Source organism: Triticum aestivum, chromosome 3B (genome assembly GCF_018294505.1).
Source record: "Triticum aestivum cultivar Chinese Spring chromosome 3B, IWGSC CS RefSeq v2.1, whole genome shotgun sequence".
Lineage (NCBI taxonomy): Eukaryota > Viridiplantae > Streptophyta > Magnoliopsida > Poales > Poaceae > Triticum > Triticum aestivum.
This window is the reverse complement of record NC_057801.1, coordinates 13,894,901-13,911,930: the sequence shown is the minus strand read 5'-3', so window position 1 is coordinate 13,911,930 and position 17,030 is coordinate 13,894,901. Positions and strand designations below refer to the sequence as shown.

General features: G+C 46.1%; 3 protein-coding genes across 3 annotated transcripts; 1 reads left to right on the top strand and 2 right to left on the bottom strand.

Moving 5' to 3' along the window:
• The first annotated feature begins 2,122 nt into the window (after positions 1–2,122).
• Positions 2,123–3,348, top strand: LOC123064342 (protein NEN4-like). The gene has a single exon (XM_044487838.1). It carries the CDS (start codon positions 2,227–2,229, stop codon positions 3,076–3,078), a length of 852 nt encoding a protein of 283 aa, XP_044343773.1. The 5' UTR covers positions 2,123–2,226; the 3' UTR covers positions 3,079–3,348.
• Positions 3,349–3,558: 210 nt separating this feature from the next.
• LOC123064341 (alanine--tRNA ligase) lies at positions 3,559–7,030 on the bottom strand. Its single transcript, XM_044487837.1, has 8 exons — positions 6,745–7,030; positions 6,502–6,651; positions 6,292–6,398; positions 6,049–6,138; positions 5,734–5,836; positions 5,588–5,662; positions 4,725–4,820; positions 3,559–4,040 (listed from the first exon to the last, which is right to left on the bottom strand). The coding sequence occupies exons 1-8, from the start codon at positions 6,832–6,834 to the stop codon at positions 3,981–3,983; spliced, it is 771 nt and encodes a 256-aa protein (XP_044343772.1). The 5' UTR covers positions 6,835–7,030; the 3' UTR covers positions 3,559–3,980.
• A 2,794-nt stretch (positions 7,031–9,824) lies between these two features.
• On the bottom strand, positions 9,825–11,158 carry LOC123068254 (uncharacterized). Its single transcript, XM_044490773.1, has 3 exons — positions 10,790–11,158; positions 10,444–10,689; positions 9,825–10,321 (listed from the first exon to the last, which is right to left on the bottom strand). Exons 1-3 carry the CDS (start codon positions 11,018–11,020, stop codon positions 9,983–9,985), a joined length of 816 nt encoding a protein of 271 aa, XP_044346708.1. The 5' UTR covers positions 11,021–11,158; the 3' UTR covers positions 9,825–9,982.
• Positions 11,159–17,030: the final 5,872 nt, after the last annotated feature.

Genomic DNA, 17,030 nt, shown 5'->3' with positions numbered 1-17,030 from the left:
CTTGTATTTTGATTAGAAGTTCGGTAAGTAAATTAAAGTGGAATTGGTTCACAAGGTAAGTAAATTAAGATGATTGATTATCATATACATGGAAGATTGAACGAAGAGGTGGTGGAAAAAAAAGGTGAAATGGGAACCTTTCGTTCTTTTTAAGTAAAAAAGTAGAGATTAAGTAGTAGAGATAGTGATTTTTTTGTAACCTTTGTCAAAAAATATATATATATATATAATACAAATTTGACTTAGAACGAAACTAATGCAGTATGCAATATATTTTGATTTGAAGTCTCACCAGATTCTCATTAGATAGACACCAGCACGACCACGGAGGACGGCGGCAAGATTACTCTTGCAAAACGGTGCAAGACTCCGAGACGGAGGGTTGTGACGAGCAGATGGCACGCTCTCACAGCGCCGATAGCGGGCCACGGACACTTGAGGCGACGATGGTGGCGGCGATATGCTCTGGCGGTAGTGGCGGTGGGTTTCAAGCTTTTCCATCATTGGTAGTCGAGGTATCAAGGAGTCGGAGGAAAACCGCTAGCAAGTTTTTGTTGTATCGTTTCGCGAAGGCTTGCTTTTCCGGCACTGTGAGCTAATGGAAATCATGGAACAACAATGAAAACTGGAATTAAGTTTTAGGGCATGTTTGCTTGGCATGCTAAGGGTATGTTAGGTTATGTTTCCCCTAATGCTTTGTTTGTATGTCTGTATTGGAAAGCTCCGCATTGAATTGGACTAGAATTTCCACTCTGAGAGAAAACAAATAACACGAATACGAATTCGCGTGCTTGGTTGTTCACTGAATTGACCATCGAAATGGCTATGGGTTTCAACACCAAATCTTGTTTGGATGACAACTTTGGAATTGCGTATCTACACTATACCATGAAGATTGCGCCTTGTTTTACATGACTTAAAAAATGAAATCTGCTCACATGTGACTATAATTGAATGAATATATATCAGTAAAAATAACAAATATTCTAGAAATGAATCACAGCAACACAAAATGCATGGTCACACAACAATATTTCAGCCTCAAACATTTATAGGTACAATAAATATGATAGTCTTGACACATGTATCTATGATACTCCCTGTAATATTTAAAAAGGTCTAATATATTAATACGGAGAGAGTGGTTCATAGGTATTTCAAACAATTCAATTCTGGTGCCGGGGTCGATATTCCAAGCGTGGGAGGAAGATTTACTGCTGTCGTTGGCTGGTTCGTACGTACGTGCGGCCAACGGTGCCCCACGCACCCACGCAAAGAGAGAGCAAGCTAAAGTGCCGTACGTCATGGCATCTATCATCAACAGTAAGTATTCATATTAGTAACCGGATCGATGCATCATGGTAATTAATTAAGCAGGTGCTAGTTTGTGTGCGGTAATCTTCTTCATGCTGGCTCCGGCTCCGGGGCTGCGGTACGACGAATCCGCACGCGCCCGCAAACTGAATTAAAGTACGCAGGGCTACACGCACGTGTTGTTTGAAATGGTCAAAGCCTAGTCGTTGTTGCTTCATTGTACCGACGACAGCAACTTTTCAGGCGGAGGCACATACTCATGGGTTTCGACTTTCGACCGGCGGCGGCCTCCTCCGGCGACGGCGAGGGAGAGGGCTGGCGGTGGAGAACCCGGTCGGTCGAGGACGTACGTAACCGGCAGATGGTTAGTGCCGTAGGTGTTCCTAGCTAGCTCCACCAAAAGCTTGATGAACAAGAAAATTCCTAGTTGTTGCATGCTTGTGAAACTTGGAATCTCCCATCCCATCCATACGTGCAAGCTATCTGCCGCCGTCACCGCCGCCATGCACGCATCCCGAATCCCCCGTGCTCCTCCCATCGAGTCGTTGTGATCTCGAGGTAGCCTTCATTTTCTTCATCAGAAGGAGAGAGGAGAGCTCGATCGGGTCGCTTTGCTTGCACCATTGGAAGACTCGCCTCTTTGCTTTGCTCCACCCGTCGAGTCTTCTCCATCCCAACGAAACCCTACGCCGCCGTCCAAACCAAGCAACAGATATTCTCCTCCGGCCGCCCCCCTCGTCCATGGACCATTTGCCAAGTCCTATATATGCGAATCACTGTCACAACCCACAAATCAAGGAAGCTCACGACGCAAGAGATCGTCCGTTCGCCAAGAAACCAACAACCACGAGCAAAGCCAGCCAAGAGCCGGGGAGAAGAAACCACCATACGTACGTAGCTAGCTAATCATCAATGGCGACGGAGGCCAAGGAGGAGATGGTGTTCTTCGACGTGGAGACGGCGGCGGCGCCGTCCCCTACCGACGCGTCCACCCAGTGGTGGCTGCTGGAGTTCGGGGCCATCCTCGTCTGCCCGCGCCGCCTCGTCGAGCTCTCCAGCTACTCCACCCTCATCCGCCCGGGGGACCCCGCCGCCGTCTCCAGGCGCTTCTCGGGCGACCCCGCCCTCTCCGCCGCGTTCCGCGCCGCGCCGCCCTTCGCCGACGTGGCCGACGACATCTTCGCGCTCCTCCACGGCCGCGTCTGGGCGGGCCACAACATCCGCCGCTTCGACTGCCACCGCGTCCGCGACGCCTTCGCCGCGGCCGGCCGCGCCGCCCCGGAGCCAGTGGCCGTCGTCGACTCGCTCAGCGTGCTGGCACAGGGGTTCGGCCGCCGCGCCGGGGACCTCAAGATGGCCACCCTGGCCGCCTACTTCGGGATCGGGAAGCAGACGCACCGCAGCCTCGACGACGTGCGCATGAACCTCGAGGTGCTCAAGCACTGCGCCGCCGTGCTCATGCTCGAGTCCAACCTCCCCGCTGGCGTGCTCCCTGGTGCCGACGACGGCGCAGTCACCAGGCGCAGGGCCGCGACGTCTTCCACCACGACGGCGACCGCGACTCCTCCTCGTCCTCCTCCTGCCCCCGCGGTTCTGAAGGTGAACGGCAGGTCGTCGTGCAAGAGGGACAGCACGGGGAAGGTGGTGACGGCGGCGAAGGGGGCGGCGACGGCGACCTCTACCGGTGGCCGGAGAGTGCGACGGCCCATGACGACGACGCCGTTCAGCATGGTCCTCCGGCACTCGAGGGCCATCGTCAGATGATCCATGGAATGGGTCGACTAATTGCTTCCATACAAATTTGCACATACTACATACTGACTGCATTCATTCACTTGTACATGGAAAGGGAAATGTACAAATAACCATGCTAGCTAGCTAGCTAGGTAGCCCTGTCCATATTTAACCAAGGCTTAATTAGATATACTTGTTGTAAATTATCTTCATGTTGTTGTAAACACGCAACACACATTTCATGCATTTGTAAATGCTCTGTAAGTACCCGTACGTTTCAGAAATAACCAGTTGTAATCACTTCATTTGTAAATCTGTGCAAAAATAATAGCAATTCATTCATTTATGGGTTTACTCTTTTGCGCAATTGGTTAAGCTAATCGAAGCGATATTTTTATTTCTCAGTGAAATTATTGTGGTGCCATTGCAAATAGGTGAAACATGGTCTATTTACCATTGATAGACTCGCTTTAATCCCCAAACTATCCTCAAGGATAAATGCTTAGCTGGAACCAAAAACTATTCCCACAACCTGGATGGATTGACATTCAAGACTCAGGAGCTGTGACAAACTGTAGGATCAATTCTTAACAGTCCACTAAAGCAAATACCTAATGGTATGCACTATTTCATACATATAAAAGATATCTATAGTATATCTCAACGGATAAGGAGAGGGCAGGATAGCCTGAGGTGGAACATCTGATCTGCAAATCAGCCTTTCCGACGATCTACCACGGCACAAGAGGAGACAGAATACATCACCATATATTTATAGATCTACTAGTACCTTTTCAAATAGTATATGTAAATATTTATAGATCTACTAGCACAAGAGGAGACAGCGGACATCAGCCTTCTGATTCTCTAGGTAATTATCCTCCCACTTCTCTGACAAATTCTACTAGTTTTGAGAGTTGCACAGAAGAAAATTATGGGCTGATGCTGTAGGAGACCTTAGTCACGCCTTTCTTGACCCGTATATTTGTGACCTGATAGAATAGCAGATGAGATCAGCCTTCATTATAAAAAGGGAATAATCTGGCAATCATCTACTGGAAAGTATCAAAACATGCCTAGGACCGTTCTGTTGCTTTAGTAAAGTATAGATGTATCTGAGCTGCTGTACGGTACTACTCCCTCCGTAAACTAATATAAGAGTGTTTAGATTACTATTTTAGTGATGTAAACAATCTTATATTTGTTTACAGAGGGAGTACTAATTTACTATTCATTTCGGCCAATGCTCCTTGTATGTGTCTATGACCTGGATTTTTAACAAAAGTATCAGAGTGACTTCATAGTTTGCTCATGTGGTGCACACTGTCATTCTGGCCTTGAAATCTCCCAAGAAAGCCAACACGGCCTATTGACATGTTACAGACAACTTATTGGACGGCAGCTAAACAGAGATAAAGGTCAATAGTACATGTACTAGCAGGTAGCAGCATCAATGCGATGACTAAACTTTTCCAAATGTCCAATTTTCATGAATATTGCTCAAAACTATCATCTGTCTAATCCCAGCGATCAGCAGCAAGACTATGTGTGAAGTTTTATTATAAAATCATTTTCTACTTCACAGAAGCCACTAACTGTTCCAGTCTCCGCGCTGGCTAGTTTTTCATGACTTGCGGTTAAATTTTCTGGAAATCTGGACAGGCCTGAGAATCTACCTTTAGGTTGCCGATGTCTGCAATATCGGCTACATGAGTGCCTCCACAAGGACAACCAGGATAGTTACCAAATTTCACAATGCGGGGAGTGCTATCCTGTGATAGAAACATCATACAGTCATTTCACTAATGGAAGAGTTGGAATTAGAGAAACACAAAACTGTAAGGTGGCATTTACTACTCAACTATATTAATAAAGTAGGGTCGATGTTTTAAAAACAGCATAAAACTCAGAACAAATATTACACATTTGAATGATTCCGGAAAAGAGCTATTTTCTTGATTCTTGATCTGTTTCATAATTCAAGATGAGCTCACAACAAAATTATAACACTCTGCATATGTTATATGCAGTCACACATGCTTTCGCATTGATTTTTTTTCCCCTAGTATCAAACAGATCAATCCAGAGATACGATATACTCTCTTCTGCTGGTTTGCACATAAGGAAAGTAAAACAGTAAGAACTTCCACAACCAACATCTTTACAATATTTGAACTGGACAATTGAAAATCATAGGTGCGAATTTGTTAAGGGTACTTTCACAACATATACTTGTGTGAGATTTCATAAATACTGCCTCCGTTCCAAAATATAAGAAATTTTTGCAGTTCAAATTAAACTGCAAAAACGTCTTATATTTAGGAGCAGAGGAAGTATGTTCCAGTAGAGACCATGCTGATGTCCAAAACAACAAGTAGTTTGGAACCGAGGGAGTATGTCCGTAATTTTTGAAGGGGAATTAAAATGGAATATTATATATGAGAAGTCATCCAAACATACAAGAACTATCCATGATGTCCGTTGAGGGTGCATCTAATACAAGGAAGACGAATTCGTCTAGAGGGAATACAGAACTAACTTGTGGAATGTAACTAGGCAGAGCACCTCCACACAACTTAGCCGCCTCCTCATAGGGAAAAACAGAGACCAAAACCTGCATCGATGGCAAATAATTAAACATACCAAGTCATGAAACCCTGTATGCTCAGATCTCTTAGGTTATACCTTGCTTCCTTTCGAAATCAGTTCGTTCGCCTCCTTTTCCAGCTGGATTTTCTTATCCTGTAACTGATCTGCTGGAACAACTCCCTTATACTCAACGGAAGGCCTGCGATGACCAAAAGCCGCAGTGTAATCAATAATCCAAGTCCAACCAAAACAGTGGAAACTAACATGAGCTGGAGCATCTATCTATACCAAGCAAATAAAGTAAACCTAGATAGAAGCTGGATGCAGAGTCAATCGATTAGTGGTACAAAGGAACAACATAAGGAAGAATAAAAAAAAAACAAATAGCCATGTATGTATGTATTCTCCTACCCATCAGGAAAATGATAGCCTTTCCCAGGTTCCAGATGAAGGCCAAGGTTGGTCATACAACTGTCCAGCAAATGACCTGCAGAGTGAAGCCTGAAGCATCACAGGTTTAGCAAAACTAACAGTCACGAAATGTGCAGGGCAAGACAAGAACATAATGAAATGGTGCTGACTTCGATTCAGCGAGTGCCACAACATCCCTCCATGTCGGATTTGCCAGCACTGAACATCATGAATGATCCATACCTGGAGTTGAGCTTGCGCCGTTCCGCGTCGATTTCCAAGCTGACACTCTGCCCTTGGCTCAGCTCCTCTCCAGCAGCAGCATCCTCGAATCTGCCATAGTGGAAGACCTAGGCAGCAGCGGCACAAGTGCAGAACAGAGCTAAGCCTCGGATCAAATGGCAAAATATTCAGCAATCTTTATCACAGGCTACCGAAGATCTGGGCGCTCACCACCCCATCCTTGACGCGCACGTCCTCGACGAGGAACCTGGCGCCGGTGCCGGCGGCGGAGACGATTGCCCCGGTGTCGGCCGGCTGGCCGCCGCCCTGCGGGTGGAAGACGGTGGCGTCCAGCACCACCGCTCGCCGGCCGCCCTCCTCCTGCGGGCGCCCGGAGCCTAGCCTAGTCAGTCAGGGTACTGGGTTCTGAAACTCTGGAGAGGAGAGGAGAGGGGGGGAGAAGGGAGAGAGAACCTGGTGGAGGGAGAGGACGGTGGCGGGGGCGCGGAGGGCCCACATGTCATCGAAGTAGGCCAGCCTCGTGGGCCCCGCCGGAGCCGCCATCCCCCGGAGAAGTCGGCCGTCGCCGGCGGCGAGCGTGGTACTGACTGATGACCGATCTACGGTGGTGCTGTTGCGGCGCCTGCACTGTAAAAAAAAACTCGCCAGGTCAATTCGATTGCAGGGTCCAAGTAAAAAAGGTGTGTGCGTCTGATCTTCCAATTTCCAGCAGATAATTTGGAACTAACCACCACCGATTTGATGGTGAAAGCTTTTGCCTTTTTTTCCCGTTAGATTTGTTCTATCAAAATGATTTATCTCTTGAACTGTTTGTGTAAATCACAAATGTTTTCACCGCTGTGTTTCCGCGTCGAGATCTCCAAGACTAAATTACATGTTGATAGATTTTTTCAAACTTTTTTTGGGCCAAATCTTTGCTTCTAGCTGTAGTCACTGTGCTTCCAATGCAAATAAGATTGTGCTTCCCATGGGGGGTGAAGCACATGCTTCTGTCAGACGTAAACCAAAAAAAAAACAATGAAATACATAAAGAACATAGAGAAAAAACAGTAGCCCGAAGTAAAATCCGGGATGAAACTGAAACAAAAAAACCAACGTGTTACACGTGGTAGAGCACACCACGTGGAGCCCTCCAACTAGTCCCTCCCAAAAGTGCTCCTAAACTTTTTTTTTTGAGACAATCCTAAACTTTTGTTGACTTAATAAACTTAGAACTTCAAATATTTTGAAATGAAACGAGTATAATTGTGAAGGATGTGAATTATGAGTTTGCTAACCACATGTCCCATGCAGTAAGTATAATTGTGAAGGATATCTTCAACACTTATGCAGAGCCGTGGCCTGAACGATCTGAACCTCTTAACTTACTAAGTTCCTTTGGAATGGAGCCTACTAGTGCATCCAGGTATATTTTACATTTGTGGCCGCACATGTCAGAGAGTGGACTGATTGTGCGCCATGATTGAGCTTATTCGCATGTGAACGTGACCCTGCTGCTAATTGATAAAATTATAATTAAATCCATAAACAACTTTTTTATTCATGAACATTAGATTCATTCACATTTTTGAAATTTGAGGAACTTCTTTTGAATCCGAAAATATTTTCTAAATTCTTGAATAATTTTTAATTAACAAACACATTTTGAATTTGGGCCTCAACCCATCCGATAAAATAATAATTAAATACATAATTTTTTATAATGTTTTAAAAAATGCAAACATTTTTTTGAAATATTTTATATATTCTCTCTACTCTTTTCAAGTTTTATTTCCTCTTTCTTTTTTCTTGACTTCCTCATGGGTTGAGGCCCAATAGATCCACTGGCCAGCCAACCTAATTGAGCGCCTTGGGGCATGCGTGGTTTGGTCATCCATTGATGGTTTCACGCTGAATAGAATCCCTCGGGCATGTGGGTTATTTCGCTGTCGTGGGAGGGCGCAAAATGATTATCTGCATTGTGCGTTAGTGAGGTGGTGGCACTTCGTCGAGCGGTCGGGTCACTACTTTCTCCTTGTTCCCCGCCCGTCTCTTCAGGCAGCGGGTTCGCGGTGGAAGACCGGCGTCGTGCTAACATTGGGGGAGAGCTAGAACACCATGTGTTAGAGATCCAAGACGAGATGAGCCCCTGTTGGAGAGCCGTTGTAGCTGGGCTCTGTAGAAGTAGATCTAACCTCAAGGTTGGGAGACGATTAGGTTGAGAGATTGGAGTCCTTCTAGGGACAAACACCAGCGCAAGGAGAATGATCTTGAGAGGTAGAGGTAGAGGCATGAGTAAATTGGGTTGTAGGGGGCAGGGGGCAGCGTGCATTGTAAATGGGTCTAAGCCCATGCCTACACGCGCCAGCTATGTAGGGAACTTAGTATGGTCCAATGATCAATTCAATTTATGGAGGATGAAAATCGATGATACACCTCGAACACAAAACAACTAGCGTTGAAAACACCTAACCAAGCACCAAACAACATAAGCCAAATAAATCAGGAATATTGATCAACTTAGTTCAGTTCATTTCTTCGATTTTCATTGTAAAAGTGCTCACCAATAAACGTAATAACCGTGGAGAAAAAAAATGAGTTAAGCGCCGCAAAGCGCACCACTTTCTTCTACTCCCTATCGGACGGGGGTAGTTTCAGGGGCGGATTCAAGGGGAGACAGGGGGGGGGAGACCCCCCCTAACGATCGGGTCGCCTCGTTAATAGCGATCAGTTTTTTGCTATTTTTGCTGCTGCCCAACTGTTCATCGCTTCCTTCGCCCCCCCTGATCGCTGTGTCGTTCGTAAAGCCTCAGGATCTCAGCCCACGTGCGGTACAATTTCCTAGCAACCCAAAAGCCCAAAAGAACAAAGTATCACGCAGCCCATCATAGGTGACAAAGGGGCCAATTAGCTGGTAGTTGCACGCGCCCACGCACACACAGGTCGTACTATCGCTTCGTTTCCCAGCCGCCTGCTCTGCTGCGATTGAGATTCACATCTGCCGCCTGCCGCTGCCTGCTATCGCCTATGCGATCTCTACGCAACTCCGTCGCATAGCCATCAAGAGAAGCGGATAAGGGATGGCCGCGGGCGAGCGCCGATCCGCAGGCTATTTGCCGGCAGCCGGTAGGCCGACCGCGAGGATGAGCCGCAATAAAATGGGAAAAAGGTACTTCATTTCGATCGGTAGATTCAGGCCTTCATTAGATTAATTAGTCTGCACTTTTTAGAACCATATAAACGTATAGTTGGAAAAACTACAAACATTGGGAAGAACTAGCGGCAAAGTTTAGCTTGAAGAAATAATTGATATCTTCGAAACTGATGCTCGTAAACCTAACTTCAAATTAATACATATGTTATTTTATTTTTTATCTTAGAACAACAGTGATATATTTTACCCCGCAAAAAAAATACTATTTTAGATCTTGTGATATTTACTACTGTATGTGTTAATGTATATTCTATCACTTTGATCCTTCTAGTTCGTGCCCCCCTATCACTATTTTCTGGCTCCGTCCCTGGGTAGTTTGATACGTACCACGTGTCATCCGTATATACAAAACCGAATGAAAAGCTATGCAAGTAGTGTGGTCACATCCCATCCGTGTACATGATCGTACGTACTGGTATTTATACAGTAAGGCGATGAACACCAAAACATTTAGCTACAGACAGACTAGACGGAGACATGGACGCCATGCTGATCTATCTAAATTATGTTGAAACCGAAGTACCAGAAGGCCGGACGCCGGCCCTGCCCGTCGACGCGCTTGCAGCGGCACCAGAAGGCGGTGCCGCCGCCCTTGCCCTGCGCCACGGCGACCTCCTCGTCCACGTAGAACCACAGGAAGAAGGGGTCCTTGGTGCTCGGCTCCCTGCCCACGTCGCCGCCGCCGCCGAGGGGGATCTCCAGGGAGGGCAGCGGCCCGAGCTTGACGCGCACCCGCTCGAAGACGAAGGCCAGGATCTTCTTCTTCCACGACAGCCGCCCCTCGAAGCTCAGGCTCCCCGCCCGCCCCAGGTACACCCCGTTCTCGATCCTCTGCCCCTGGGGAGTGGTGACAACCAAAATTGGTTTTCTTCAGAGTTTCAATTACAGAGAGATAGACTGTTCGTCCAGAATCTGACGCCATGGCTGAAATGCGAGGGAAACACGAGGAGCTCACTCACCGCGGCGTCGAAGCGCTGGACGGCGGTCACCGGGAAGTAGCTGCCTTTGCCGAGCTTACTACCCTGAGCGGTGAAGATGAGCTTCCATGTCCTGCCGGGGGACTCGGTCCCGCCGAGCGTCTCGAAGAAGGCGGAGGTGTCGAGCTTGGCCTTCTTGATCTTGGCCAGCGCCGCCAGCACGTCGTCGGCCGGCACCTTCCTCGTCTTGGCCGCCTCCTTGAGCACCTTCACGCTCTCCGCCACGGCCTGCGCTAAACCAGAGCCAAGAAAGCCATTTGATTCTTGCCAGAGCATGGGTAAAGAAAGTGTCAGCAAAAATTGGGGGCGTGTCGTGCTCGCTGCTCACCGATAGGGCTGAGGACTCGTCCGGCGGCGTGGTCGACGGCGAGGAGGGCTCCTTCTCTACCTCCGGCGACGCGGCGGATGACGAGGCGGCGGCGAGTGAGACCGAGACGCCGTGGTGCCGGCGGCTGGAGCGGAGGTCGAGCTGTGACGAGGGGAGTCCGCGCCGGGGTGCGGGCGGCGAGAAGGCTGCGGCGAGCGTGGAAGGGTGGAGCAAGGAGGCGGACGAGGCCATCTTCTTCCCCTTGCTCGGGCAGTGTCAGGTTGCTCTGTTTTCCGACGAGGTGCCGAGATGGTAACCACGGGTTCGGAGTCTCTGCCTCTGTGGCTGTGGAGGAACGAGCGCTGTGCCTGTGAGTGTGAGCGTGTGACGTGTGAGTGAGGAGTGGACACTTGTGGCGCACGCGTCGACGGTAGACAAGCACGAGCTTAAGGCCCACCGTAATTCCTCGACTTTGATTTTTTTTTCTCTCCCAAAGAAGCCTAAATGGCATATAAAAATCATGACCTTACAAACACACATATACACAAGGGTAAAATCATAATCAAAGCCTGGGGTCGTTGAAGTCTTCTTCCTCCCGCATCCGTCCGTCAACGGCGTGTCACGATCAAAGCTTCATTCATCCTTGCTCTAGCATTGTTGTCGCCTCAAAACTTATCCATCTCGCCTTACCATCAGCTTGGGAACCTTTTTAAATTTTAAACAAATAAATGAAATGGTCCTCATGTACCATAAGAGATTTGCCATAGAACAAATAAATCATAGTCTAATTCTTCCATGGATCCTTCATCGTTTTATTTGAGGTCTATTTAAGAGAAATTTCACTTAAACACTATTTAGGGAGTAGAGAAGATTGTAAGTCATTTACATTACAATATTTCTTTCACCCTGGATAATCAAGCATTTTCCTTGTGTACTTGAAATTAGTGCATAAAAGCATAACTCATTATCATGTGATTCAGTAGCTCAATTCTATGGAACGACTGGTAACTCCAAATTTTATGTTCTGAAAGGAAATTTTAGAATTATAGTTGGCCAACCAACATTAGGTTGTACAACATCAATTACATGAACATTGGCTTTTGGAGCCTTGTGCAACATATCTTGGAAAAAAGGTCCACATAAGGGGATAAGGCCCCCGTAAACACCATGCCATCTCTAAACCTCTCGACTTTTATTTTCATGTGTGCACAGACACGAAAGACCAAAAACATACTTCTTCAAATCAACTATCATCAAATGGTAAAGAAATCAGGTATACTAAATAAGTGTTGCCCTCCTCAATCATTTAGCACAATATGTACATAAGAAATATTTCGCCCTTACTAACAATGCATTGCCCCAAATACAACTCAATATATGGAAACCGAAATAGAAAGCACATTACTCGACATGTTATGTACAAAAGAAACCTCGTTGAACGCACGTGGTAATTCTTCGAAGCTGTTCGGAAGGGTGTTGTATAAGCGTTACTGGAATCAACTTCCTCAACCTCAGGTCCAACTTAGAAAATGCCACTTCCATGTCCTTCCATCTGTGAGCCAAAAATTGTGTTCTTGAAGTGAGAATAATAATACATGTACAACTCATTAATTAGTTCATTGTACCATGTAAATCAGCGAATCAGAATGTCTGACTAGATTCTTCATCCAAAATCTAAAGAACAAAGAAAACTAAGATGAACTCCACAAATCAAGAGTCTTGTGATTGATTCGAATTAAAAAACCTGGTGCAACAGTACATCAAAAAAAAGTGTGTGACATAGATAGAGATGCAACATACATAAATGAATATAAGATATAGATATAGATGACTATAATATTTTGCTACAATACAAATTGTTGAAGTTAATTTTACGAAAGAAAAAGACGGATTATAGGAGTGTGTGACGGATGGGAACGCTTAGTTCCTGGGTGTATACTAGAAGAACACCCGTGCGTTGCAACGGGGCCACATTAAATTTAAGAGTTCAATATCAATTATGTTAATATTACATTTAGTATTCTCATACATATCAAGTGACATTGGCGACCTTTTTACCATCAAATTCTCACACACACTCTCTCCCTCCCTCCTCCTCACTCTCTCCCCCTCTCCCTCTCTCTCTCTCTCTAACACACACACATATCCATCTTATTGGGTACGGGACCATAATCCATCTATTTCACACATACACGCGCTAGTGCATAACAATATGGATTATAAAACAGGTTCAAGGTAGTAACAAGGATTCTTCTCATGCATTAATAAACAAATGTTCTGCACTGAAGACAAGATAAACAATTCCCAAAGTGCATCAGAGCATCACAGAACATTACTGGCAAGATAAATGCACGATGTACCGGAACTGCTCGGATGAACCGGAACAGAGCCAACATATATCATCCTAGACAAACGCAACATCAACCATTTACCTTGGTACTTTAGGGACCGACAGGAGGATGCATGTAGAAGCGCTTATTGCCTGCGAATCCACAGTCAGAGAGAGAAATTGGAACCCATTCCCATCACCAACTGATAAAGAAAGCATGTAAGAAAATTGATATCGGGCCAACTTGGATCTTCGGTGATTGTCCGCCGGTATGGAGAATTTAGGAGGGTGGGTGCAGGGAGTGGCCTTGTGGATGATGGATGGAGGCGCGGAGGGATGTGGTCGCCGGAAGGTCGAAAGCGGAGAGGGTCGGGCACGTTTGGTGGAGCCGGTGGTGCGCGACAACCGGAGGTGGCCCAATCGTGGGCGGCGAACCGACGATAGCCTCGGCCCATCTCTCGACGCAGCGAAGATAGAGAGGGCGGCACTGCCGGTGCTCGAGGCCGCCGCTCGGCACCATCTACATCGAGGGGAAAGAGAGGCGAGAAAGCGATAGGGTGATGCGGGGCTAGGGATTGTGGAGGAGGGTGGGGGGTGCGATTTGAATGGATGGTTCTGCCCACCATTTTCTTATACGTGGCGGTGGAGACGGCGGCGTCCAGCCATGCAGGCGAGGCATGGGTCGAGCCGGGCACACGGCGAGGCGCAGTAGCAGAGGCGGGGGCGATTTTTTGCTACTGAGATGCATGGTGTGGGATTGATCGTTCATGTTCTCTTTTCTTTTTTAACGGGAGATGGATGCGATTTTTTCACGAGGGGAGAGATGCGACCACGTACAGATTCCATAATAAATTAATCAGGTCCATAACAGGAATTCTTTACAATGCGTTAAGATTTACGTGTTAGTTTTCTTAATAAAGAAATGCACTGATGTAGGGATCGATTGATTCGGGTAAGGAAAGATAGATTCGTGATCTTTTGTATGTTAGGAAATTAGTGGTTTGCAAGAAAAGAGTGGAGAGAAAAAGAACCAATGCGACCATGTATAGATTCCATAATAAATTAATTAGGTCCATAACAGGATTTGTTTACAATGCGTTAAGATTTACGTGTTAGTTTTCTTAATAAAGAAATGTTCTGATGTAGGGCGCGATTGGTTCGGGTAAGGAAAGATAGATTCATGATCTTTTGTATGTTAGGAAATTATTGGTTTGCAAGGAAAGAGTGGAGAGAAAAAGAACCTGTGGAGGTGGAAGGAGGACAAAAATAAACCGTACGAGGCTACCAACTGCTCCATTAGGAGTAGAGATTGTTTGTGAAAATAACGTGCGACGATGACTTAGCGAGCGGATCCCCTTAAAAAAGATATAGCGAGCAGATTCCCTTAAAACTGGTAGGAATGGATACAATTGATGATGTTGATAAACAGTGGTGAATGTTGGCCTAATTTACTATCATCATGCATGAAAACGAATCATCAAGAAAAAGAATACTTCCTATTACTACACTCATAGGAAGCTTCCTAATCTCTGCTACCAACCAGTTTCTGCCCAAACAAGGAAGGAAAGTTATGGACGTGATTCGAAAGGAAACAAACGTTATAAAGATTAATTAATTTAGATTTGACCTTTAGAGATTGATTGTGATTGATTCTTTTACATAAAGACATTACTAAATAATTTGCGTCAGTATGGAAAGTTCCGATCCGTTCAGTTTTTTTCGTTGTGTGAGAGGGTGAAGTGAAAATAAACCAATGAAGTGGGGGAGGTGACGAAAAAAATCTACGACGGTTAACCTACGAAAAAAACCGGACGAAAGTGGTGGGACGAAAAAAAACCGGATGAAAATGGAAAAATAAATTAGCAATTCAACAAAAAGTCAAAAGAAAACTGAAAATATTTTTTAAAATAAACTTTACCTTCTATTATACTTGTGAGAAAAATTTCACAAAAAAATCGCCCTTCGACTTCTTTTAAAAAAAGAGACAAATTTTCGGTCAAAATAGTGTGAATAGTGACCTACTCCCTTCGTTCGGAATTACTTGTCGCGAAAATGGATGTATCTAGATATATTTTAGTTCTAGATACATCCATTTTTAAGACAAGTAATTTCGAACGGAGGGAGTATAATATAGCAAATAAATTTTGTCTTTTTTGCCCTGAAGTCAACTTGGTTTTTTTTTGTGAAAATTTATATACTAGTGCAAAACAAAGTCAAGGTTAATCTAAAAATACTTTTGAACTATTTTGACTTTTTATTCAATTATTAAAAAATCTCCGTATAGGGTGCATATACAACCAAGAACCATTGGGTATTTCTGAATTATTGATTTGGCCACACAAATAAAGAATTGGATCTGTTACACTAGAGTTCACAACCAAAGATGTCCCCACACCCAATTATCATGCAAGTCCCCTGTCTAGGAAGGATAGGTTGATTCACTTGAGGAGAGTATTCTCTATCGCTTTGTTTGGATGTTGATATTCTGGGCCATGGCATTGAATTGGCCCCAATATCAAATCTTCTTGACTTTGATATTGACATTGAGCATGAATTCTGTTGTTTGGATGTGCACAGAATTGCCGCTTGGAATTGGCTGAGAGGCTCAATTCTGAAGCTTGTTTGGATGGTCTTTCTCTACATTGGAATTGCCCATTTGTCAAATGATAAAAATTGAACTTTGATGTAATGTTTGAAACTACATTGTATTCAATATGTACATATACAGCAGGACTACAATTAGGGCTGGACGTCCGAACGGGCTAATGGGCTCGGCTCGGAGCTCGCTCCAGCTCGGCCCGACTCAGCTCGGCCCGAGACCTAAATAGGCCGAGCCGAGCCACGTAAAATGGGCCCGTTGGCCGACCGAGCCGAGCCTGTTTTGGCCCGGTCCAGCTCGGTGGCTCGTCCGAAGCCGAAGCCCAGGACGCGACGCAATCACACAGCCCAGCAGAGGAGCGCAACCAGCCCAACCCAGCGAGTCGCGTCGTCTCCACTGTCTCCTCCCGCTAGGGTTCCCCGCCGCCGCCGCCCCACGCATCTCGCCAACCTATTTCCTACATGCCACCACGACGCATCCTGCCGCCGGCGTCGGCACGCACGAACGCATCCAGCGGCCGCAGCGCACGCACGCATCACCAGCCTGTTGATTGATTCTTGGACACAAGTACAAAACTTGAAGCACGTTGATTGAATCCTGGAGTTGGCTGGATGCACACGTACGAGAGGAAGCAAGATCAACTGCTACGGAGGCTAGCCACCTGCGTTCGACGCACCAGACGCCCGACCTCGCCACGCCGGCACGTCTCCGCCGTGCTCCCCTCAACGCCGTCAAGCCAGCCTCGCCTGATGCGCCCGTACGCCCACGCACCCAGCCTCCAGAGGCAAAACGAGCTGCTCGGGCTGGACCGAGCCATAGGCATGACGAGCCGAGCCTCCAGATGCGGGCTCGTTCAACCAGCGAGCCGAGCCGAGCATGGCTCGTTCATGGCGAGCCAAATCCAGGCTCGGACCGAACTCGGCTCGGCTCGGCTCGTGTCCAGCCTTAACTACAATGTAATATATTTTTGAACGATTATATATGAAGAATACAATGGCAGCAGCACATATTCTATAGCAGCAGCACTTATTCCATAGCAGCCGCACATATTAGCAACACTTATAAATCAGCAGCACTTGCACATCAGCACTTATACAGCAGCAGCACATATACAGCAGCACTTGCACACCAGCACTTGCACAGCAGCAGCACATATACAGCAGCACATGTACAACAACACTTGTACAATAGCAGCAACACTTTTCATCAGCAACAATTATAACAACAGCACTTATAAATCGGCACTTAGCCAACAACAACATATAACATAGAAAATTCAAGTACGATCAAATGAAGCACACAATACATGTGTTTTCCATCATTACATGACATAG